This window comes from Kogia breviceps, chromosome 19 (genome assembly GCF_026419965.1).
Source record: "Kogia breviceps isolate mKogBre1 chromosome 19, mKogBre1 haplotype 1, whole genome shotgun sequence".
In the NCBI taxonomy this organism is placed as follows: Eukaryota; Metazoa; Chordata; class Mammalia; order Artiodactyla; family Physeteridae; genus Kogia; species Kogia breviceps.
The window spans coordinates 57,243,460-57,266,722 of NC_081328.1; the positions used below are offsets into that span (position 1 = coordinate 57,243,460).

At 49.5% G+C, this 23,263-nt stretch overlaps 1 protein-coding gene across 11 annotated transcripts in view; it reads left to right on the top strand.

Annotated features, from left to right (window-relative positions):
- Window positions 1-23,263, top strand: part of PRKCA (protein kinase C alpha) — a 355,119-nt gene that overhangs the window by 124,357 nt on the left and 207,499 nt on the right. For all 11 annotated transcript variants that reach the window (XM_067021352.1, XM_059048527.2, XM_059048528.2 and 8 more), the window contains one exon: window positions 21,027-21,109. In XM_067021352.1, coding sequence (XP_066877453.1) covers window positions 21,027-21,109 — 83 coding nt within the window. The remainder of the gene's footprint in view (window positions 1-21,026; window positions 21,110-23,263) is intronic.

The following is a 23,263-nucleotide window of genomic DNA, read 5'->3' on the forward strand; positions in this document are numbered from 1 at the left end:
TGGCAGCTCTCTTAGAGTCAGTTTACAAAAACACAAACACCCCTGCATACCACCTCCAGTTTCTGCTTTCTGTACAAATATTGTTTCATAGCTTAGGGGAATAAAATGTCATTTTTAAGAAAAAAAATTCTTTCTAAAAGAGCATAGATTGATTGCTGGTACAACCTAGGAAATGTTAAGTGTAGGTGTGAAGGGAGAACCGCACATACATTCCTACACATACGTGTACCTGTGTCTACGCACGCATAGATATTCATTTTTCAGTGAGTCACTGGCACTTGTGAGACATTATTTCCACAAAGTCGGCTTTAACCTGCGAACTTGAGCGGGGCTGCCCGCGTGGCCTGGAGCACAGGGGGCGTGGAGGTCAGGCTGGTCACCGTTGCCCTGGCTCCCGGGGCCCTCGGGTCCTGCTTCCGTGTGGCGCCCGCCGTGTCCCCGTGACAGGTGAGAAGCAACGTGACCGTCACTTGGGTTAAGGTCTCCCAACTCCTAAGCAAGAGAGAGACTTGCCGGAGTCTTTGAGGGAAAAGCAGCCCCAGGATCTGTGAGTCTCCGTGAACTCGGGGACCTGTGAAGAAAGTGTGGTCGCAGCTTTCTATCAGGAAGGTCGAAGACGACTTGCAAAGGTCCTGCTCCTGAGCCCACGGCACGGCCCGCTGGTGCAGCTGCGTACGGTCACTGTTTTGGGGATGGGCTCTTTGGGCGGGGGGACGGGGAGAAAATTACAAGGTTTGGCTGCACAGCCCAGGAGGAAGCACTTGCCCAGAAGGAAATCCCCCAACACGCGTCGGGAGCTGAACCCCTTTGCCTGCTTTGTTCAGGGCAGAGCCAGCTGTGGTCAGAGCGCCCGGGCCAGGTGGCTTTGGGGCCCTGGGCTCTGCAGACACGGGGATCCCCCGTGTGTCTCACAATGCAGGCCGAGAGCCCCTCTCGTCAGTACCAAGAATTGCCCTTTGGGAAATGGCCTTGAAGGACTTGTCATACGAGGAGCAGAGCAAAGGCAGTCGGTGAGCGAGACTCAGACCGACGTGAACGACTTGAGTGAGAGAGGAAACGGGGAGGGTCAGACATGGAGAACACCCCGCGGTCTGTCCCCTCCTGGGCCGAGGAGGCCCCTCGCGCCTCTCAGTGTGCGTTCAGTTAGCCCCGTAGGCTCTATTTCCAGTGAGACAGGAAACACAAGCTTTTCTAAACAAACACTTAGGTTTGGCCTATATTTGGTTACCCGGTTTTTTGGTTTCTTTTGTTTGTGTAACGTGTTGCCTGAGTTCTAGACTGTGAGGATATGTTAAATAAATAACCTTATTTTGGACATCGCCTCTAATTTCTGCAACTTGCAGTCTCGCTTTGCGGTTGCTGACCTAATATTTATTTCATTTCCCTGATCTTTTTGTCCCATGAGCAGCATTCATCAGAGCGGAGTTTATTTTATGTCGGCGGCATCCGGAAGCGATGCCTCACGGAGGAGGAGTGGATGCCCTGCTGCATCAAGTAGGTTTTGCACTCTGTCCTCGGGCCGCTTGTCTGTCTCTGAGAGTGTGTTTCACCGCTGACAGTGTGTTGTCTCTGTGCAGGTGAGCTCGCGTGTCCTGGCTTATTCATCCTACCCAGGGCCCGTGTCTGGCACATAAGTACCCAGCAACGGGATACTGAATGGAGTTGGGTTGCAGCGATGTGCCACGGACGAGACATTCGCAGGAAAATACCATCATCACAGAGCAGAACTGGGCTTTTCAGCCCTCCAGGATTTTAGGGGAGAACAAATAGAAAACATTTTCAGACTGGTGAATCTAAATGAATTTAAAACATTGAGTGGACTGTTTTCTAAGCTTTATGCGTCTGCAACACAGAATAGTGAAAGTTATTTTTTTAAATGCGGTGAGGACCTGGAAATTGGATTTCCTACATCCCCAGAGGGAACTGTGTCCGGCTGCATTCTCCTCTCATCCCATCCCTACGTGCTTCCGTTAAAAGGTCTGGCAAAGTCAGCCTGACCTTTGGGGAGAAAGGGGCTTACCTGAGGGGTCACCGAGCAGCTTGTGGGTGTGGGTGGGGCAAACTCAGATTCAGTGACTCGGGGGGGTTTAGAGAAGAAAGATGAGGACTCAGAGGAAGCAGAATTGCTTCAGTCAGGTGGATCAGTAAAGCTCAGGGGGCTTCCCTGGTGGCGCGGTGGTTGAGAATCCTCCTGCCAGTGCAGGGGACACGGGTTCGAGCCCTGGTCCGGGAAGATCCCACATGCCACGGAGCAGCTAAGCCCGTGTGCCACAACTACTGAGCCTGTGCTCTAGAGCCCTCGAGCCACAACTACTGAAGCCCATGAGCCTAGAGCTCGTGCTCTGCAACGAAGACCCAACGCAGCCAAAAATAAAATTAAATCTTTAAATAAAAGAAAGCAAGCTTCAAGTTTGTTAACAACCGCGGAGGCAGCCTCCTCAGAGCCCAAGCTGGGCGGGTAGCCTCTGGCAGCCTGAGCCCCTCCCGCCAACCTCGGGCAGACGTCCGTGCGTTTGCGCGTTTGCTCGCTGCGGGTAACAGGTGGAAGCCGTCCGAGTCTGACTTACGGCCCAGGAGTCCTGTTAGTATTTCTCCAACTTGCTCTTGTTTCTCAAGGGAACAGAAACGCATCATCAGGTGTCTCCACAAAATTGACTTCATAGTTCGTTCCCGGGTTTACTGCTCGGTTGCCAGAAAGTAGGGAAGAGTCGCAGAGGTTAGGGCGAGGCGCTGGGAGGGAGTGTCTTCAGACGAACGAAATACCAGGTCGCATCAGCGCCTGCAGACGCTACCTCCCACCAGGGTCCTTCGTGCAAAGGAGGTTTCGGGAAAAGAGGCGCAGCTCCCTTGGGATCCTCTGGATCCCAGATGTAAAGTCGCTGGAGAATCGCAGCCTCCGCCTGCAATGACGAGAGGTCGTTTTTCAATTTCCAGAGAAACCGGCTCCCTTTGAAGAGGCAGCAGCTGCTTCTGCCACCACCTGAAGCCCCTGAGCCCAGACGTGCCCGATGAGCGGGTTGGACGAGGCGCCCTCTGTCCGCGGCCAGGCTGAGGTCCGCGCCCGGAAAGCACGCTTTGACGGCTCTTTCTCACCGGGGAGACCGTCGGCGTCTCGTCCCCTGCCCTGCGTTCTGCCCCAGCCTCAGATGCCCCTGACTGCGCAGGTGGGCCGCGGCCCCTGCAACCGGTCCGTAGACCTAGACGTGGGTGGGGTCGGCGCGGCTGTGGTGCCCGCACCTGCTGGGTCTGCCCGGGGCCGGGATTCCCGCTCTGACCGGCCTCCGGCCTCAGCGTCCTTGCCCCCGGGCCTGCACCATCACACCTGTGCGCGTCGCAGGGCTCGTCCCGCTCTGCTCACCTGGAGCCCTGCTGCCCATGTGCTCCTCAGCCGGAGCTGCTCGGCCCGGTTCAGGCCCGTCTTCACACCTGGGCCCCGGGGGGCTGACCAGCCCCGAGGCTGGTGTCCTGGTAAAGCTCCAGCCCTCAAACAAACCTGCGGGGTTGGAACGCAGCCTCCCAGGGGTTAACTGACTGCGACTTCCTCCTCTCTGCCCTGCTGTTTGCGCATCCGTAATAAAATCACCGAGCGAGAGTGTCTGGAGACAGTTACTGTTCCTTCTCTCACGTGACCGATCCCGCTCACGTGAGAGCGCGGTGCCCCCTGACGGAGGGGGGGATCCTTCTGCAGCCGCCGCCCCAGGTTAGGAAAGAATAGCGCCCGCCGTGCGAGTGACGTCATCAAAACCTCCGATGACGTCGTCTCTCTCTCTCTCCCCCTCCCCCTCCCTCCTCTCTCTCGTGCGTGTGTGTGTGTGTGTGTGTGTGTGTGTGTGTGTGTGTGTGCGCTTGCGCACGCATGCGTGAGGCGGACCCTGGACCGCTGGCCGCGTGGCTCTCCTGCCGGCTCCCTGGGAGCTCCGTGTCAGCGCCGTGGTCGGTGGAAGTTGATGTGGAATCTGTGTCACGTGGAGTATGGGGTGCCTTCCCCAGGATTTACGCTCACCGGTTTTCCAGGCTCCGCCTAAACAGCCGGTTCTGGTGACCACTCGGTTTTCCCTTCAGCCGCTTCCACTCCAGCAGCCCTTACATCATCTTCTCCTGCAGGTGGCTGACATCTGATACCCTGTATCTTCCACGCTTTGGTCCTATAGGGTTTCCGACCTCTCAGGACAAACAGGGCTAGCTTAATTCCCCCTGCAAAGACCAGACGTTCAAGTATTTGCAGACAGCTCCCTGGAGGCTGAGCCTGCCCTTTCGGGCGGATGCCTGGTCCCCTGAGGCTGTGGTTCTGAGTCTCACCATCTTCCTAGCCTGGAGACAACCTAAACCATGGAGTGGCTGCAGCGACGCAGGGCCTCGGGAGGAATAAACACTTGTGTGGCACTCACATCTCCTCCATCCTGGATTGGCTACCTCTGTTAATGCAGCCCCTCCTCCTAGTAGCTCTTGGGGCAGCCCCACCTCATTGTTAATTGTCCTCATTAAATACCTTCTTCTTCTCATCTGTGGTGCTTCTCTGCACTCCTGTAGTTTTGAGGTCAGGTGTGGGAATTTGATTTATCCTTATTGCTTGATGGCATCTTGATAGTATCTAGCTTGTGAACCACCCTGGTCTAGCTTTGGATTTGGGGGGATTTGTTTGGCCAGCCAGGACATGTACTGTCTTTCCCAGTTTCCCATTTTCTGCCCATTTTCCCACCTGGGAAGCTTGCCTGATGTGGGTTCACCAAGGTCTACAAGGTAAAGCCCTTTGTCTGTCTCTGCCTCTCACGAGCTGGTCTTCCTCATGGCTCTCATCAGGGGATACATTTTCCCTCTCTTGCTTCTCAGAAGGTCTCTGTACAGATACAGGTATTTGCTAATTATAGGTATTGATTAAGGTCCATGGAATTGAGCACCATCACATGTAATCGTGGAACAAGAGATTTTGATGGCTATTGATGAAAAGTTAAAGGAAATGCACGTAGCTGCCCGTGGTGGGCTTAATTTTATCGACTTGTCCGCCAGCCCTGGATGGAGCGGCCGTGGTTTCTGAGCCCCCTCCATGGCGGTTGACCCGTTTTGAGACCAACATGGTCACACTTTGGGGGTTTTGGGGGTTGAGAAGGGGGGCAGGCTGAAGCTCTGTCCGCTTGTCCCTGGGGGCCTGTGCCTCTCTGCCCTCCTGTCCTGCCGGGTCAAGAAGCCTTTGTTCTGGATGCACGCTCATCAGAAACCACCCGAGAACATATTTCAAATATCCACGAAGAGAGCCATTTCCAAGAAAATTCAGGAAAAAAAAATCCAGAAAATCTAGGGGAAAACACATCTCAAAAGAATAAAAGAGTCATGTACCACAATGCTCACTGCAGCTCTATTTACGATAGCCAGGACATGGAAGCAACCTAAGTGTCCATCAACAGATGAATGGATAAAGAAGATGTGGCACATATACACAATGGAATATTACTCAGCCATAAAAAGAAATGAAACTGAGTTATTTATAATGAGGTGGATGGATCTGGAGTCTGTCATACAGAGTGAAGTAAGTCAGAAGGAGAAAAACAAATACCGTATGCTAACACATATATATGGACTCTAAGGGAAAAAAAATGTCATGAAGAGATTAGTGGTAGGACGGGAACAAAACAGACCTACTAGAGCATGGACTTGAGGATATGGGGAGGGGGAGACAAAGTGAGAGAGTGGCATGGACATATACACACGACCAAATGTAAATTAGATAGCTAGTGGGAAGCTGCCAGGGAGATCAGCTCTGTGCTTTGTGACCACCTAGAGGGGTGGGATAGGGAGGGTGGGAGGGAGGGAGATGCAAGAGATATGGGAACATATGTATATGTATAACTGATTCACTTTGTTGTAAAGGAAAAACTAACACACTATTGTAAAACAGTTATACTCCAATAAAGATGTTTTAAAAAAAAAGAATAAAAACATTTTAATGTTAAGAAAATTATTTTAAATTTGGAAATAAGGCATAATGGGAAAGGCACGGCCTTTCAGTGTTGTTCAGAGACTCTGCGGAACGAGGCCAGCCGAGGACTGTTTATTTCGGGTGCTATACTTGTTTTTGTTCGATTTTAGCTTTTTTAAAATAGCAAAGTTCTCATCCCCTGGAAAAGTTTTTTCGTGTCTGTGTGAAGTGGTGGGTGTTAGCCTCATTGTGGTCAGCATGTCACAGTGTCAGTCGTTAGGTCGCGTACCTTAAACTTACGCGATGTTTTTTAAAGTAGTATGTATAAGTGTAGATTAAAAATCACTCTGGTGTCAAAATTCTGGATAACAATTTACCTTTTCTGGGGGGCTGCGCTGGGTGGCTCATGCGGCCTTAGTACCCGACCAGGGATTAAACCCGGGCCCATGGCAGTGAAAGCACCGTGTCCTAACCACTTGACTGCCAGGGAATTCACAATTTACCGTATTTCTAAACTTATTTTGCCTTATATTTTCTGGCATGCGATTTGTAAATGTAATACTCATTTTTTAAAGTTGACTTTTACAAAAGGTTTTCCTTGCTTCTCTGCTGCTGTGTGCCCAGTGTCCTTACTTGTATGAAAACGTTCCCGGTTCTTTTGTCTCGAGTCTTTCCTCAGCCCTCACCATGTACCTGTGGGCATATGGAACCCCTTGGACACCTTCAGATTTCCTTTCTGGAAACTTCTGGCCTCATTGCTTTGTAATTATGTTATGTTCCACATCCGTGATGCTTTATTAGTTCCCAACATACCTGATAAAAGAGAGGTAATTAGTGTATTATGGCTTCTTGTGAACTGCCGTCCAAGATCAGCAGAGGGGAATACTTGATGGGTAAAGATTTACATAATAATGTGGACTGATTTTGGGGGGGTTTTTGGGTCACGTAAGCTCCATGTAATCTAAAGAAAGTGAAAGTGTTTTATTTAGGGAAACTTTCTGCCGGTATTTATCTCTAAGAATTAAAAACGGCCACTGGCTTGTGGCCGCCCTCTAATTTCAGAAGTACCATTGTACCGTTATGTCGTGCGGCTTCTAACTAAACTCTAATATCCTCCTTTCGTTCGGAGACAGTTCTCACCCCCATTCCAACATTGATTGAAATCAAAGCCAAACCAGACATTAAATATGAAACACTTTTTCCCTGACTTTACCCACAGGAGCTTTGTAATCACGCTATGGCTAAAACAAACAGGTGAACGTGCTGGATTCTGAAATGAGAGTGTTTACTAAAGGATTTGGAGCAACTTCATAGCTTCCTCCTGTGAACCGTGACCAAGAGTAGTGTTTTCTTGGTTGATGTGAATCACGTTCCTTTCCATCAGTGCTCGAGTTTTCCTCTGCCCGCTACCCGCCCCATAGCGTACACGAAATGGCCGAAGGCTGTTTTCATAATTTCATGTAGCTTTAACTGTAGACTCCGTCACTCGCCTGGGGGGCAGTGTCCCTTGACCTTTTGTCTTTTTTCCAGCCTCCACAACAGTATGATTTCTACCACGAGTCTTCTGTGCACTTGAGGCCTGGATCAGAGCCTACAGATCAAAGCCTACAGGGAAGCCTGTAGGCTTCCCACACTGGGAAGGCTTGACTTTACCTACTTCCCGATCTTGAAATCGCCTATTTGTGACTCTGTTTTCCAAGCTCGACTCAAAGCTCTTGGAGAGACCTGAGCCTTATTGATCTTTCCCATCATCAGGGCCCAGTGCCCCACGTGGGATGTAGCTTTTGCCCAATAAATCTTTGTTGACCAAAAGTCAGCTAAACTGAATGCTCCTTGTCCACTGCCTCTGTTTCTTTACTGCCTGCTTTCCTGCTACCCACTATATTTTATTTTTAAATTTTAGTTTAAAAAATTTTTATTGAAGTATAGCTCATTTACAATGTTGTGTTAGTTTCTGGTATACAGCAAGGTGATTCAGTTATAAATATATATATATGTAATACTCTTTTTCATATTTTTCATTAAGGCTTCTCACAGGATACTGGACGTAGTTCCCTGGGCTCTACAGTAGGACCTTGTTGTTTATCCATTCTCTGTACAATGGTTTGCATCTGTGAACCCCAAACTCCCAATCCACCCCTCCTCCCCCACCCTTGGCAACCACAAGTCTGTCCTCTATGTGACTGTTTCTGTTTTGTAAATAAGTTCATTTGTGTCATACTTTAGATTTCACATATGAGTGATATCATATTAACCCCTATATTTGATATCTCTTTTTACCACCACCCAAACCAGGATCTGTGTGTGACAATGACCCCCCCAGTCCCTGATCTGATAGACTCACCTCAGCCAGCGTCTTCCTGATTCTTTGTCAGAGTGACGCTGTTGAAGGCTTCCTTTTGGGAACACTCCCACCTTACAGATTTCAGGGCTTCGGGCTCTGTTTGCTGGTTCTTCTTCTTGCCACTCAAGCACACAGCCTTTCTTGAAATTGCTTTCAGGATTTTCACCATCTCTTCTCAGGTGGTTTCCAGCATCTCTTGTAGGCAGATGTCTGCAAAGAATTGTGCTTGATTAAACCCCAAGCCCTTGGGCTTCCCTGGTGGCGCAGTGGTTGAGAATCCGCCTGCCGATGCAGGGGACACGGGTTCGTGCCCCGGTCCGGGAAGATCCCACGTGCCGCGGAGCGGCTGGGCCCGTGAGCCGTGGCCACTGAGCCTGCGCGTCCGGAGCCTGTGCTCCGCAACGGGAGACGCCACAACAGGGAGAGGCCCGCGTACCACAAAAAAAAACAACAAACAAACAAACAAAAAAACCCCAAGTCCTTCCATGCCTTCCTGGCTGTTTACTGGCCGCTTCACGGGTATTTGTGGAAAGAGTGGCCAAATGGACAGACATGCAGCTTTATTTTGAAAGATTGATATAGATTATGAAATTTACGAACACCAGAGAGATAGACACGGTTCTTGGCTTTAACCCGACCTTCAGCTCATAACCAAGTGGCTTGTTTACTGAGCAAATATGTGCTGAAGATGTTGACTCCTGTGAGGCTGCTAGGATATCAGAGTTTTCACTTCAGCATGAAATTGTAGCCTAGGATTAAACAAGAGGAGAATCGAGGTGGGGAGACTCATGACCTCATTACCCACCTGCCCAACCTCCCACCCCGCCCAGAAAAAAAGCTTCCAGAGGGCACAGTTTTGAAGCTACTGCAGTAGAGTCTTTCTGAACTCTCCTCTGATCCTGTTATTCTCAGATACTCAGTGATGTTTTCTGCCTTTTAAGAAGGTGAATGCTAAAGTTTACTTCCCTGCGCTCTTCGACCCTTGAGGATGGCAAGTGTTTGTTTTCTGGGTGGTTTAATACTTGTGTGGGAACGTGTGTTCTATCACCACTAAAGACTGAGAAAGTACTTTACATAATCAGCAAGTGTTCTACAAATAGGATCGTTGTTACAGTTTTGATTACAAATACTAGCTAATGTATAAAGCAGGACATAGAAAAAAAAAGCCGATGATTTTAATTTGGGACTTCCGATTACACTTCTGTATTAAACCCTTTAAGAGTTCTGACTTTATTAAATTCACGAGCAAATGAGTCTGAACAAGTGCCCCCAATATTTTTGAATTGCACCATTTCCATTTCACCAGCAATTTAGGTTTGAAATAACTTTTTTTTTTTTAACCGACAGTCACCCATAATCTTTGTGGGCCCTTATTTTTCCCTGTGGAAGCGTGAAGAGAACCCTAACTCATGAGTTTGTTAATTGCTCACTTGCTGCTTTGGACTTAGAGCTGCCCTCAGTGTTCACCGGTGACGCAGGTGTATTTTACAGACACAAATGTGCTGTCCCACGGAGCTGTTACAGCCTGCTCTTGTTCATCTCCCTTAGGTGAAATCTGAAGTTGATTTTTTTTTTAATACATAAAGGCATACGCTTATTTATTTATTTATTATTTTTGGCTGCGTTGGGTCTTCGCTGCTGCGCGCGGGCTTTCTCTAGTTGCGGCGAGCGGGGGCTACACTTTATTGTGGTGCGCGGGCTTCTCTTGTTATGGAGCGCGGGCTCTAGGCAGGTGGGCTTCAGTAGCTGTGGCTCGTGGGCTCTAGAGCGCAGGCTCAGTAGCTGTGGCGCACGGGCTTAGTTGCTCCGTGGAGTGTGGGGTCTTCCCGGACCAGGGATCGAACATGTGTCCCCTGCGTTGGCGGGTAGATCGTTAACCACTGTGCCACCAGGGAAGCCCCCGAAGTTGATTTTTGTGCGAAGCTTTAGCTGGACACTGTAGACTTACCTTCTCTTAGTGACCTGGGTTCCATTTGAGAAGCACAGCGTGGCTGTTTTCTTAAGCACACACGCACCCGTCTGAGTACCATTTTCATTTATTGAATTATGTACTTTCTAGATACTGCCTCGGTTTATATGTGTGTATATATAAGTTTTCTAGGGCTGCCATAACAAAGTACCACCAACTGAGTGGCCTAAACAGAAGTTCTGGAGGCTGGAAGTCCAAGATCAAGGCGTCAGCAGGGTTGATTCCCTCTGCGGCCGAGAGGGAGAATCTATTCCATGACCCTCCCCTGGCCTGAGGGTTTGCTGGCAGTCAGGCACTTCCTGGCTCGTGGAAGCATCGCCTGACTTCTGCCTTCATCCTCCCAGGACATCCTTCCTGGGTGCCCGAATTTCCCCTTTCTATAAGGACACCAGTCATACTGGGTTGGGGCTCACCCTACGTCAGTATGATCTTAACTAACTATATCTGCAACAGCCCTATTTCCAAATAATTTCATGTTCTAAAGTACTGGGGATTGGGGCTTCAGCGTGAATTGTGGGGTATAGGAGGACACAGCTCACGCCATGACAGTATGGCTAATGCCTGAAACTATGAGGTAACAGACTGTATCATTTGGCGATTCTGGATAAGAGACATGGGTAGAAATGACAATAAATTCCAGTGAGTGTGCTTCAGAGACTTGGAAGACAACTGTTGCAAGATCATAAATTCTATCCTATGGAATTGCCTGATTATCCTTGACATAGTAGGTATAAAAGAAACATTTTACATGTCTCTGCTCCGGTTTTTCTGATTAACTCTTCGTCAATATAGTGACATAATTTCTTTAGGGCCTTTGACCAATGGAGGGAGAAAAAGACCTTGACCACATTTAACTTATTTTTTAGCCTTTTATTATGTATGTTTCCAAATATCTGCAAAAGTAGAGGGAATGAGACCACCGTATACCCATCTCACAGCTTGGGTAATTGTTGGCTTTTGCCAATCTTGTTTCATTTATCCTTTTATTTTTTTCTTGCTGGAGTCTGTTAAATTGAAGACATCCTTTTTTTTTTTTTTGTGGTACACGGGCCTCTCACTGCTGTGGCCTCTCCCTTCGCAGAGCGCAGGCTCCGGACGCACAGGCTCAGCGGCCATGGCTCACGGGCCCAGCCGCTCTGCAGCATGTGGGATCCTCCCAGACCGGGGCACGAACCCGTGTCCCCTGCATCGGCAGGCGGACTCTCAACCACTGCGCCACCAGGGAAGCCCATCCTATTTTTTAAAGATAAATGAAGGAGGTTACAATTTGTGACTATTAAAATTAAGAAAGAGAAAGGTAATAAAACTGCTCCATAATATAAAACATACCCTGGTTTCTGCATTATAACTGAAGGAGAAAAAAAGTGGGAGATACAGGGAGGAGGAGCGGACAGAGAAGATGTGAGAGACACCTCTTCCTTTACATGTCGTTTCTCTTAACTAGACCCTGTGCTCCTTAAGGGCAGACACCGTCCTTGAACCTTCACGCCTGGGGAGTGGGGCTGGACGGTAGGTGCTTGATAAACATGTGCTGAGTAACTGAATAAGAGTGAAGTTCCCCCAAAGCCTTGCACAGACCCACTGAGAAGAACACATGTCTGGCTATAGAGCCAGAGAAGAGGAGAGATTCCCCCAGTTACGTTCCCGGACGCTCAGCCCCAGTGCAGCATTTTCACAGCCCGAGGGAGAGGCGGGTTTCTCCCCGCTGCCTCCTCGTGCCCCAGGCGAGATGGGACCAGTTAGAGGCTAGAGGTTTCGTCCGCACGGTGGGAGATCATTCTTCATTTGCATTGAGAATTGAAGCATGGTTCCTAAGTGTGTTTACCACCTTCCATCCTCCCAGGATTCTGGAGCTGCAGCTTCTTTTGCCCACCCTCCTTGGAAAGGTTCGGAGTGCTCTTAAAACAAGTGGCACGCACTTCGCTGAAAGAGTGCGGCCTCGGCTGTCCTCAGGGCAGGCAGACCTGTGCTCTTGGCAGTGCGTTACCTCGGTGCAGAGGGGACAAGGGCTGTTCTGCTAAAATAAGGGGGTTCTAGACTGGAAGGGGAGAGAGAAGGCAAAGTCTGTGGTTCTGGAGCCCAGTTCAACCTCACCTCCTTGTGAGTCCCTCACAAAGCCCAGTTGAAGTCATTCCAGACTGAGAAATAAAAGACTTAAAAATACTGCAGTAAGAGTGAACCCCAGTGCTAACTATGGACTTCGGGTGGTGATGTGTCAATGTAGGGTCGTCCGCTGTAACGCATGCCCCATTCTGGTGGAGGGCGTCGACAGCAGAGAGCCGTATGTGTGGGGACAGGGGGTCTGCATGGGAAAACGCTGTTCCTTCCACTCAATTTTGCTATGAACCTAAAACTCTTTAAAAAATTGTTAAAAACTGTTGTAGAGAGAAGTCTGGTATCACGGGCTTGATAAACCCTTGTGTAGAACGTGTGCAGTGTTTAAGCATCAAAACAAGGAAATCTGAAAGGCGTCCTGGGTTGTGGGTGTTCAAATAGGGGCTCTTGTTGCCAGGGTAGGAAGGCTTTATGCCCTTAAGAAGTTACAAGGAAAGTTGGGTTTTTAGACGATGTTGAACTCGGCACAAAAGCACTGCAGATTTGAGCTTAACCGTCGATCCTTAGGGTCTCCCTTCAAACACGGTTGCATGATTTGTCCTGTACTTCAAGGGAGGCTTTTGGTTCCATGACGCAGATCAGCCTTGATAGGACAGTTAAGGTCGTCAGATTTGATGACTGTATATTGGTAGTTGGCATCAGAAAAGACCATTCCATTTCAGCTCTGAGTTGGATACGGGAAGAGGTTGAAATAAGTAAAAGGAGGAGGACTGGCTGTCAGCCACCTGTCGGCGTGCGCGTGGCTGTCACCTACCTTCTTCCGTGACGCCGGGGCCACGACGGGCCGAGAGTCATCAAAGCTCAGCTTTAGTCTGTGGCTGCAGAGGGGGAGCTTCTATTCGGGAGACGCCTGTGTAAAATCCTCTCTTCCTTCAGCCCCGCCAGGCCCCCCGCACTCTCTCCTCTCATACCGCTGCCTCCTTTCCGCGTCACCTGCACAGGTGGGCGTCCACAGGAGCCCCCCTCCCGGGATCCTCACTCACCGCCTTGCCTTTGGCCGTCAGCCAAGCGGTGCCTCCCAGGCTGTCGTCTGCGGTCGCCAGCTGACCTTTGACCCCCAGCTCTGAAGCCCGCTCGCTGCCTGACACTGTATCTTGGTGACCCCCCCGGGACGTCACGCGCCACTTGTTGAAGCCCGAGGCCCCCGTTTAAACAACGGTGCGGGGGAAGGTCTCTCTTCCTGCAGCTGGTGTCACTCCCGTGAACAGCTGGCCGGGCTGCGGGTCCCCACGCCCAGGTGGATTCTTTCTCGCCTCCTGGTCTCCTCCGTCCATTTCCAACCACCTGCCAGCTCTCCCTCTGTCGTTCAGGCTCCTTCAGCAGCAGGCGCAGGACAGCTCGGGTCCAGCTGGCGTTAACCGTAAAAAGTGTACGACACGCGCTTCTGTATTCAGGTGCAGTAAATTAGACGGGATGCATGAAGGTACAGGCGCATATGAAAGAAATGAAAAATTTAAGGGGCGTTCGAGGGATCACGGACCTGGAGGGCGAGTGCCACGCCGACACCGAGATCCGGTCTCTGTGTGTCTGTCTCTCCCCCCTTGGTCTTCTCTGCTCTTCTCACCTCTGGGCTCTCCTCTGGGCTGTAGCGTGGCAACACTGTTGGCCTGATCCTCTGGCTAAGAGTGTGGGGACCACCTCTGGCTCCCCTTCCTTCACACCTTGGGTTCAGTTCCTCGGCTCTTTCTTCAAAATACATCTCGGGGGCTTCCCCGGTGGCGCAGCGGTCGGGAGTCCGCCTGCCGATGCAGGGGACGCGGGTTCGCGCCCCGGTCCGGGAGGATCCCACGTGCCGCGGAGCGGCTGGGCCCGTGAGCCGTGGCCGCTGAGCCTGCGCGTCCGTCGGAGCCTGTGCTCCGCAACAGGAGAGGCCACAGCGGTGAGAGACCCGCGCACCGCAAAAAAAAAAAAAAAAAAAACCACAACCCCAACATCTCAGTTCCAGCCAGGGAGGAACGCAAACGAGGAGGCATCCGTGGGACTTGGTGACTTTAGAGAGACAGTTGAGAGGACGGTAAAGGTGATTCTTCTGGTCAGGGGGAGAAGGGGGCTGCCTGGTCAGAAATAGGAATATTAGGGGTTTTGACAGGGTCTGTTTGGGAGAATGTGCTCAGAAGCATAGGGGCAGAACCAGTGTGCCCGCTGGAGAATGGCATTCCTTATACCATGTGATAAAGCACATTGATTTGATTTGTTTTTTTTTTTTTTTTTTTTTTGATTTGATTTGTTTTTATACAACTTTAATGTGTCTCACATGAGAAGACTGTTTTCATTGTTACAAATCTGAAACCAATAATTTTCTTTTAACGTGGAAATATAATATAAGCTCAGTTTTTCGTTACTTTCCCTACAAAGCTGAAAGCAACTTGCTCGCCTTAGAGATTTTCATTTCACTGCGTTCCGGCGTGACGTTACCTTCCATTAATCCCTTCCAGCTAAGCAAAATTTAATTAAAACCATCTCACATGATGACAGCCATTTATGTATTTAAAAAAAGGAACTCGCAGAAGCTCAGCTACGCATCTTCTGCTCTAAATGAAGTCAAACTATTAAATTTAGTAGGTTCCTTTTTTGAATTCAGGTTTCGTTACATAATGGCTTTTACCCCATTAATTTTGGACAACAAGGTTTTTATGCATATGTTCCATGTTACATGACTGTGAACTGAATTAAATGATATGGTCTTAAGACTTGAAGGTGAAAGGGAATTATTGTTGAAAAAGAAATGGAAAATGACACATAAGTATGTATTTCTTCCCCACAATGAGCATGGCGTTCTTTGTGAAGTGTGAACAGGGATGATCCCATTTTGCGTGTAACGAAGTGACAAAGGTTCTCAAGGATTTGGTAGGAAAGCCGGGCTCACAGGGTGAAGGTCCTTGTTTCCATCGCTGGTACTGATGCTGGCTCTTCGCATGGGAGATGTGAGAGTCAAAGGAGCCCATCTCTAATCCTACACGATCGTGGGAGTCCTTGGCTCTGAAACTCAATTTTCCCCATGTCCCCACTCCGATCTGGCATGGACTTTGTGTAGAATCTTATGAAATGGAAGGAAGTACTTCCTTGGTTTTGGAGCTGTAACTCCACTGTGAACACAAGAAAATCATAAATTCACATAAGCAAGACTCTACAGCTGTGCCCCTTGTTTATAACTTCATAAATGTCAGTAACTCTAGTTTGACGCATTACTTAAATTACATCGTGGTGAACTATACATGACATAAAATTTACCATTTTAACCATTTTTGTGTGTGTACAGTGCAGTGGCATTTAGTATATGCACCAGGGTGTACGATCATCGCCCCTTAGCATTTCCACAATCCTTTATCTTTCCAAACAAACTCTGTACCCGCCCACACCCTGCATAACCTCCGTTGTGCTTTACACCCCTGCGAATTCTAGGCGTCTCACGTGAGTGGAATCATACGGCATTTGTTCTTTTGCGGCTGGCCTGCTGCGCCCTGCGTAACGCTCTCCGGGTTCACCCACGCTCTAGCGGGTGCGTCAGGATTTCCTTTTTAAGGCTGAACGATGTTACATTGTATGCATAGAGCACATTTTGTTGATCCATCCGCCCGTCTCTTGATGGACATCAAGGCTGTTTCCACATTTCGCTACTGCAATAAGTCTGTTATGAACACCAGGGCACACATCTCTGCTGGAGATCTGCTTCCAGTTCTTTGGGTTTTATACCCAAAAGTGGAATTGTTGGGTGCTAGGGTAGCTCTGTGTTTAATTTCTTGAGAAACAGCTGTACTGTCGTCCACAGGGACTGTGACCATTTTGCATTCTTACCGGCTGTGGACAAAGGTTCCAGTGTCATCTCACCCTCACCGTCACCTGGTGCTTTGTTTTCTTCTTCCTTTTAAGAACAGCCTTCCTCGTAGGTATGAAGTAGTGACTAATCACCTTTTTTGTGTGTGATCGCGTTGGTGGCATTTTTAAGGAGGAATTTGCACTGATGAGCAAGAAGCACTGAACTGCAGCTGATTCCTTGTTATGTGGCATCCGTTCACCATGCTTTTCTTCTTTTTAAGTAAAGCTCTGTGCGTGAATGGAGGATGGAAGGTGTTTCTGGGCTTCCCATTTGCCCACGGTCACGCTAGGAAACATGGTCCGGTATCTCGCCGTCTCTGTGACGGTGACGTCTGACACAGAGACAAGGCACTCAGGTCCACCCGGTGTGTGTGATGGGCCAAGACTCGTCAGAGCTGAGCCGCTCTTATCCAATTCGTGGGTGGGGGGACAGAGTCAGAAGTGGGTGTTGTTTCTCTTTGTGGATTGCAGCCCACCCTTCGCTGGTGTTTGTTCTCTTGAAACTAACAAGCGTGATTGAGAACCCGCTGTGAACATCAACAGGTCAGCGTCACCACACACCCCTCTATTTTTTTGGGGGGGTACTTTTTACGAATTCTTGAGCCAAACATAGGTGACTTATTTGTTCTGTACCTGAAACATACTTTTGACAGACAGCAAAAACTCGCCGTAATCTCCATTCATTTTACTTCCATGAGTAAGACCGGCGTGCAGCGTGGATCAGGGGAGGGACTCTTCCCAGTTCCAGAGCCACAGGTAACGTTGGGACTCGCTGTCTGTCCAGGCCTACCAGGCATCAGGAGTGCATCACGGGGGATTAGAGGAAAGCCATTTTGTGCTTAGAAGATAATTGAATGAAGATTTACTTTGTGGCTTCAAGCTGCAGGATAGCCTCGTATTTTCAGACCTCTCATTTGGTTATATAAGCAGCGGTGACCCAACGTCTTTGAGAATGAAACCCCATCCAGAGTCGTATGGGCTGGCCTGGGCTTGCTTCCGCAAAGGATCCTTGAGGGGCCAGGGGTCCAGCTCCAGGACACAAGCCATGGGGTAGGAAGAAGCCGCCAGGCCCTGTGTCTCTACTTCTTCCTCCTTGCCTGCCAAGGTCAAGCAAGTACGTGACCTGTGTTGCCTGTGTGACCCCCCTGACCCTCCAGGTTCCCCATTCCCTGCCCCACAGAGCTGGTGAGATGCAGACTCTCAGAATTCCGAATAATAAAGGATAGAAACAATAGCACCGAATTGTTGAGCTGGTGAACCGGGGCATTCTCTTGTTTTATTCAGTCCTTTCCTCATTCTTCAGCTGCACTAGCAAGACTTCTCAAATGGTGGTGTTTTATTGTCTTAGGAAGTGAGAATTACCCGACTTAGTTTGGAACCTGACACCAGAGGTCAAGGCCAGCTGTCAGGGATTTTGGAGTGCCTGGCCCTTGCTTAGTTTCCTGGGCAGCCTTTCCCAGGCAGCGCTGCTTCCGCCTGGAGCCAAGTCGAGCCCGGCCCCCCTCCCTGGCTGCCCAGCCTCCCCTCAGCTGGGGCTGGGAGTGATCGAGAGCGTCTCTGGTGTTTCCTCTCCTCCAACGGCCCCCATCTCTGGCGTGGGTGCTGGCGTGTCCTTCGTCATTAGGTCTGAATCTTGAGTCTCTGAGCCGGCCTCGCAGGGTCTTTGTCCCCTGATAACTCTTCTGGGGGAGCAGCTCTCTGGACCTTTCTCCCACCTCTCCCGTTGCGGGGCTGAGTGCAGGCACTTTGGATGTAAGGTGGGGCGAGAGGAGCTGCTGGGGCAGCTTGGGAAGAAGTGATTTGGGGGTGGGTGGGGTTTTTGCTGCCCTTTTGGATTGTATTGTGCAGTGAGGGTGTGGCTCTTTTCAGGATAAAATTGGACGTGCGATTTCAGGCGTACAGTCAATACACGGCCAGCTGGAGAGATGTCATTGCACGGACAGGTAAATGGGGATAGAAAGGACAGGTGCAAACACCGAACTAGCCAAAGGGATCTGATAAATACGGACTTTCTTAAGTGTCCACCTGAATGAGACGGACAAAAGAGAGATGAAAGGCTCAAATGTTTGAATGATTAAGTAGGGAATCAGAATGTTCTTTTCCCTTCAAAACACCGTATCCATAATGACCTGCGATGAGGAAGTAGGGCTCCCGTGGCCTCTCCCTTGAGTGACTTGCCGTCCTCAGCCCGGTGGGCGAAAGCTGACTCCGTCTGGGGGCAGCAGAGGCTGGCGGGATTGACCCGAGCCGTCGGCGCTGCTGTGTTACCGTCCTTAGCGAGCGTCGCGGCGGCGATGCTTCGGCGGCCCCGGGAAAGGCCGCCGCTCTGAGGCTGTGAGCAGTGAGGCGCTGCCCCTCGCGGTGTCTGGGCCCCGCCCGGCGGCCGGGCGCTCTTTGCTGCCCCGCGGGCCCCGCTCCGGCCCCAGAGGTGCCCAGCGGGCGGCGGCCCGAGAGCCCCTCCCTCAGGCCACGTCGGCTTCTGAAAGGAGACCTGGCGTGCCCACCCCTCCTGTGGGGGGTCCCTCACCTGCCCGGTTCCGCCTGCTCCTGCCGAGCCTGAAGCGTTTTTGTAAAAGATGCACTTTTACGGTGACCTTGTATTATGACCATCTTAAAATAAAACTGTTTAAAACGGAAACAGCCATCCTTTATCCTGCTTCCCGGGCGTGGTTTGCCCCCATCTTCGCCCTCCGGGTTTCACATGTATACACCCGCAGAGACACACGCACACATACACATATTTATGTGTATGTGTTTATTAAATATACGTAACATTATGTTTTCATGTACCCATTGTCCTGGCACCCACGTGCAGAATCTTGGCATCACCTTCAGCATCTTTTGCTCTCCTGCCCACCCGTGTGACGTGGTAGGGAAAGGGCTGTAGGGTCCAGCAAGCCTTAGTTGGGTCCTCGCTCCGCTGCATGGAGGAGGGAGACTGTACCTTTTCTGTCTGCCCGGTTCACCTCTCCGTCCGTCTGACCTCTCCCACCATCTCTTCTGTCCTCAAGCACTGTGCCCTTGTCACATGCTAGACGGCAGCGATCAGTACGGTGTTTTCCCTTCCATAAGATGTAGACGTCGGAGCACATTAAGTAGCGTTACGAGGATTCGGTGAGATCTTGCGGGTGAGATGACCCATCAGAGTGACGCAGAACAGGAGGCTCGGCAGATGGTGTCTGTGGTCAGCTGGCAGGCCCCATCCGATCTTCAATTTCCCGGGCGTCTCTAACCTCCGTCTCTTGCAGGCTGAATAGTGACGGGTGATCTCGCTTTCATCCCCAGGCTGGACACTGGGCTTCCACTGGCCCTTCCGGCCTGGTCTGTTCCAGGGTGTTTTTCCCATCACCGCCTCTGGCCCTTCAAAAGCACTGCCGTTGTCTGTGTTACCTCCGGTTCACACCTTTCGGGGCTGATCGCAAACATCCTGAATGTCTTACTGGCCCCTAAATGCTCCCTTCGTTTTAGGGTCTTGGCTCGGGGCAAGCCTGCCGGCCTCTCCCACCTTCTCCTGGGCCTGACCCTCTTCAGTTGGCTTTATCTACTGACACGTGTGCAGGAAGGTGTACTGATAGTATCACTTGTGGGAGTAGACAAGAGCTAGGAACCTGGGAATTTCTAGCCTGCCTTCTGCACTAAAGACGAAGGACTCACCCAGTATTTCTGAGTGAATATTGTTTTTTAGCGTGCTGTTCGGCAAAGAACAACAGAGTAGTGCGTTATGCCCTTTGGAGCTGAACCGGAAGCTTTTAAGGAAGGGTGACCTCGGTCATTTATTTTTTTTGTATCCTCCATGTTACACTTTGCATAAAAATCTTAGGTTACTTATTAATTTCTGTAACTAGTGATTCAGTTACTGATTCATCTTCGGGAATACTTACCAAACCACGCCGAGTTTGGACAACGCTCTGTGCCGAGGATTTGGTAGATTTGCGGGTCCCCTCCTAGCTAGTGCCGAGCAGGCACGTACAGGAGGGCTGAGAGGCTGCACCCTGCCTTTCTTCACTTCCGAGGGCTGTTTGCTGTAGGTGGGGTTTGTGTCTGCAGGAGTTCTTGTCGTTCAGAATTCTTCTAAGGAAGTTCTGCACCCACAGTTGGGGATGTACACGTATTATTTATCATAAATTATTCTCTTACTAATGGGTCTAGTGTTTATCAACGTTTACACACCTCTGTGTTGGTGGAGGAGAGTGTGCAGTACTGTACGTTTTGCTTCCTGGTTTATACCTTGGCAGGACCGTCTTAAAATCCCTAGCCCTTCCCCTCAACTTTACAGAAGAGGAACTAAGGTTTGGGTCTCCCGGGGCCCTGTCTGTGCTGGCATTTTGTGGTTCTGTTATGTAGGAGTCCAGTCGGTGCCAAATGTGGGGACTTCCCTGGTGGCGCAGTGGTTGAGAATCCGCCTGCCAATGCAGGGGACACGGGTTCGAGCCCTGGTCCGGGAAGATCCCACGTGCCGCGGAGCAACTAAGCCTGCGAGCCACAACCACTGAAGCCCGCGTGCCACAACTGCTGAGCCTGCGAGCCACAACTGCTGAAGCCCACACGCCTGGAGCCCATGCTCCACAATGAGAAGTCCATGCACCACAACGAAGAGTAGCCCCTGCTCGCTGCAACTAGAGAAAGCCCGCGTGCAGCAACGAAGACCCAACGCGGCCAAAAATAAATAATAAATAAATTTATTTTAAAAACCCAAAAACCAAATGTGGCTGAGTCTCGAATGCAATGCCTTCTGATTGCTGTTTATAAGATTCTTTCTGTAGTGAAATTAAATTGGCTTCTGACAGCATGTAGCCCTGTGTGGAACACAAAGCTTTGTATATTCAATGTAGACTTTACTAATTTTAGTTTTCTTTTCTCTCCACCAGTTTGCTGTTTTGTGGTTCACAAGAGGTGCCATGAATTTGTTACTTTTTCTTGTCCGGGTGCGGATAAAGGACCTGACACTGATGTAAGTAGCCTGGAAACTATTATTTTACGTGGATGAGTGTTTCCGAGTTTAATTTTTTAAATGCCTGAACCACTGTTGTTCTGGCACATACTGTTAATGGGAAGACTTACCAGTTCATTTCATGTAACTTTGGCTTTTACCAATGAATAGATTTATAGTCCTTTTGAACCCTGGAAGGACTTTCCCAGGCTCAGAGGAGAGTTTCCTGTTATCTTGTTTGTCCTCTTCAGCTCTGGGTGGCACGTAGGCTAAATCTACCGAATTTATAGTGGTAGCTTTCACAAACACAAGGCAGTTTATTTTGGAAAATGTTGACACATTTTACAATGAACGTAAATCGCTCTTCAGTTTGGTCGATTAACTAGTAGGGCCCTCACTGCTTTTGGCCGATGTAACAAACTGTCCCCAGTTTGTTTCACGGGATCCTTGCCGCCTTTCATTAGGTATTATAAATGCTCCTGTTGACTTGAATAATTCAGCGTCTGTTTCGCTGAACAAATGATCTCTGAAACTGCCCACGTGTGAATACCTCATCTCTCTGATTTGTGACCTAACTCTGCCTGTCTCTGCTGAGTCTCTCCGTTGCATCCCTTGTTGGCTGAAAAGCGGGGTCGGCAGAGCAGAGTGGGAGTTTGGGGGCGGGGGAAGCACCAGTGCCTAAAATGCATCCAGTGGAGGGGAACTTCAGCTGTTACATGGAAAGTCATGCTTTTAACTGAAAAAAAAAATTGCAGGGTAGGCCCAGGAGAGTAGGCATTTCTGGACGGCGTGTGCTGGACCTCTTTGGCCACTAATACTTAAATGATTTGCTCCAAGTGATTCCTACCTTTGGCGCTTGTTCTGATTGTTCTGGTTGGGGGGTTTTTTTGGTTTTTTGGTTTTTGTTTTTTTAAGGCATTCCGAGTAGATCATCTTGCCTGAGGGAGATTACAGAGGTCGAAGAAAAGAAGGTAGAGGCCAGGAGAGAGCTCTGAGGAGCCCCATCCTGCAGACCGGATGGGAGAGGAAGGCAGGGAAGGGGACCAGGAGGAGACCAGGAGGGTGCGAGGCCAAGTTCACGATTCCCTAAAGGGCCTGCGGCCCAACTCTGATCACATCTGTGATCTTGTTCTGAATCCTCTGTTGGCTGCTAATATTCCACGTAGATGGTAACACACATCCGGGTTTGCATAGGACAGACTAGCTTACCTAGGGAAGCCTTGGTTGATGCTTGTTTATGCCTGTTAATTATCTTCAGCAGCTCCTTTCCCGCCCAGAATTTTATCCTGTTTTGGCTGATGGCTGTGTCCATCCTCCTCGCAGCCTGGGGCCAGGTGCAGAGTGTTAGCAAAGAGCTTCTTGCTGGGAAGCCTAACAGGAGGCACCCCTGTGACCTGCAGTCGCTCATCTTTGTGGGTGTTGACTTGCCTCACATTTTAATATATTCAAAATTTAAGTTATGAGATGAGCGTTGTTTGAATCTGAGAGAAAAAGAAGTGGGTGAGCTATTAAAAAGGTACAGATAGAGAAATGGAAATAAAAACAAAAATAAACAAATGGGACCTGATGAAACTTAAAAGCTTTTGCACAGCAAAGGAAACCATAAACAAGACGAAAAGACAACCCTCAGAATGGGAGAAAATAGTTGCAAATGAAGCAACTGACAAAGGATTAATCTCCAAAATATACAAGCAGCTCATGCAGCTCAATAACAAAAAAACAAACAACCCAATCCAAAAATGGGCAGAAGACCTAAATAGACATTTCTCTAAAGAAGATATACAGATTGCCAACAAACACATGAAAGAATGCTCAACATCATTAATCGTTAGAGAAATGCAAATCAAAACTACAATGAGATATCATCTCACACCGGTCAGATTGGCCATCATCAAAAAATCTAGAAACAATAAATGCTGGAGAGAGTGTGGAGAAAAGGGGACACTCTTGCACTGCTGGTGGGGATGTAAATAGGTGCAGCCACTGTGGAGAACAGTATGGAGGTTCCTTAAAAAACTAAAAAGAGAGTTGCCATATGACCCAGCAATCCCACTCCTGGGCATATACCCAGAGAAAACCATAATTCAAAAAGAGTCATGTACCAAAATGTTCATTGCAGCTCTATCTATGATAACCAGGACATGGAAGCAACCTAAGTGTCCATAGACAGATGAA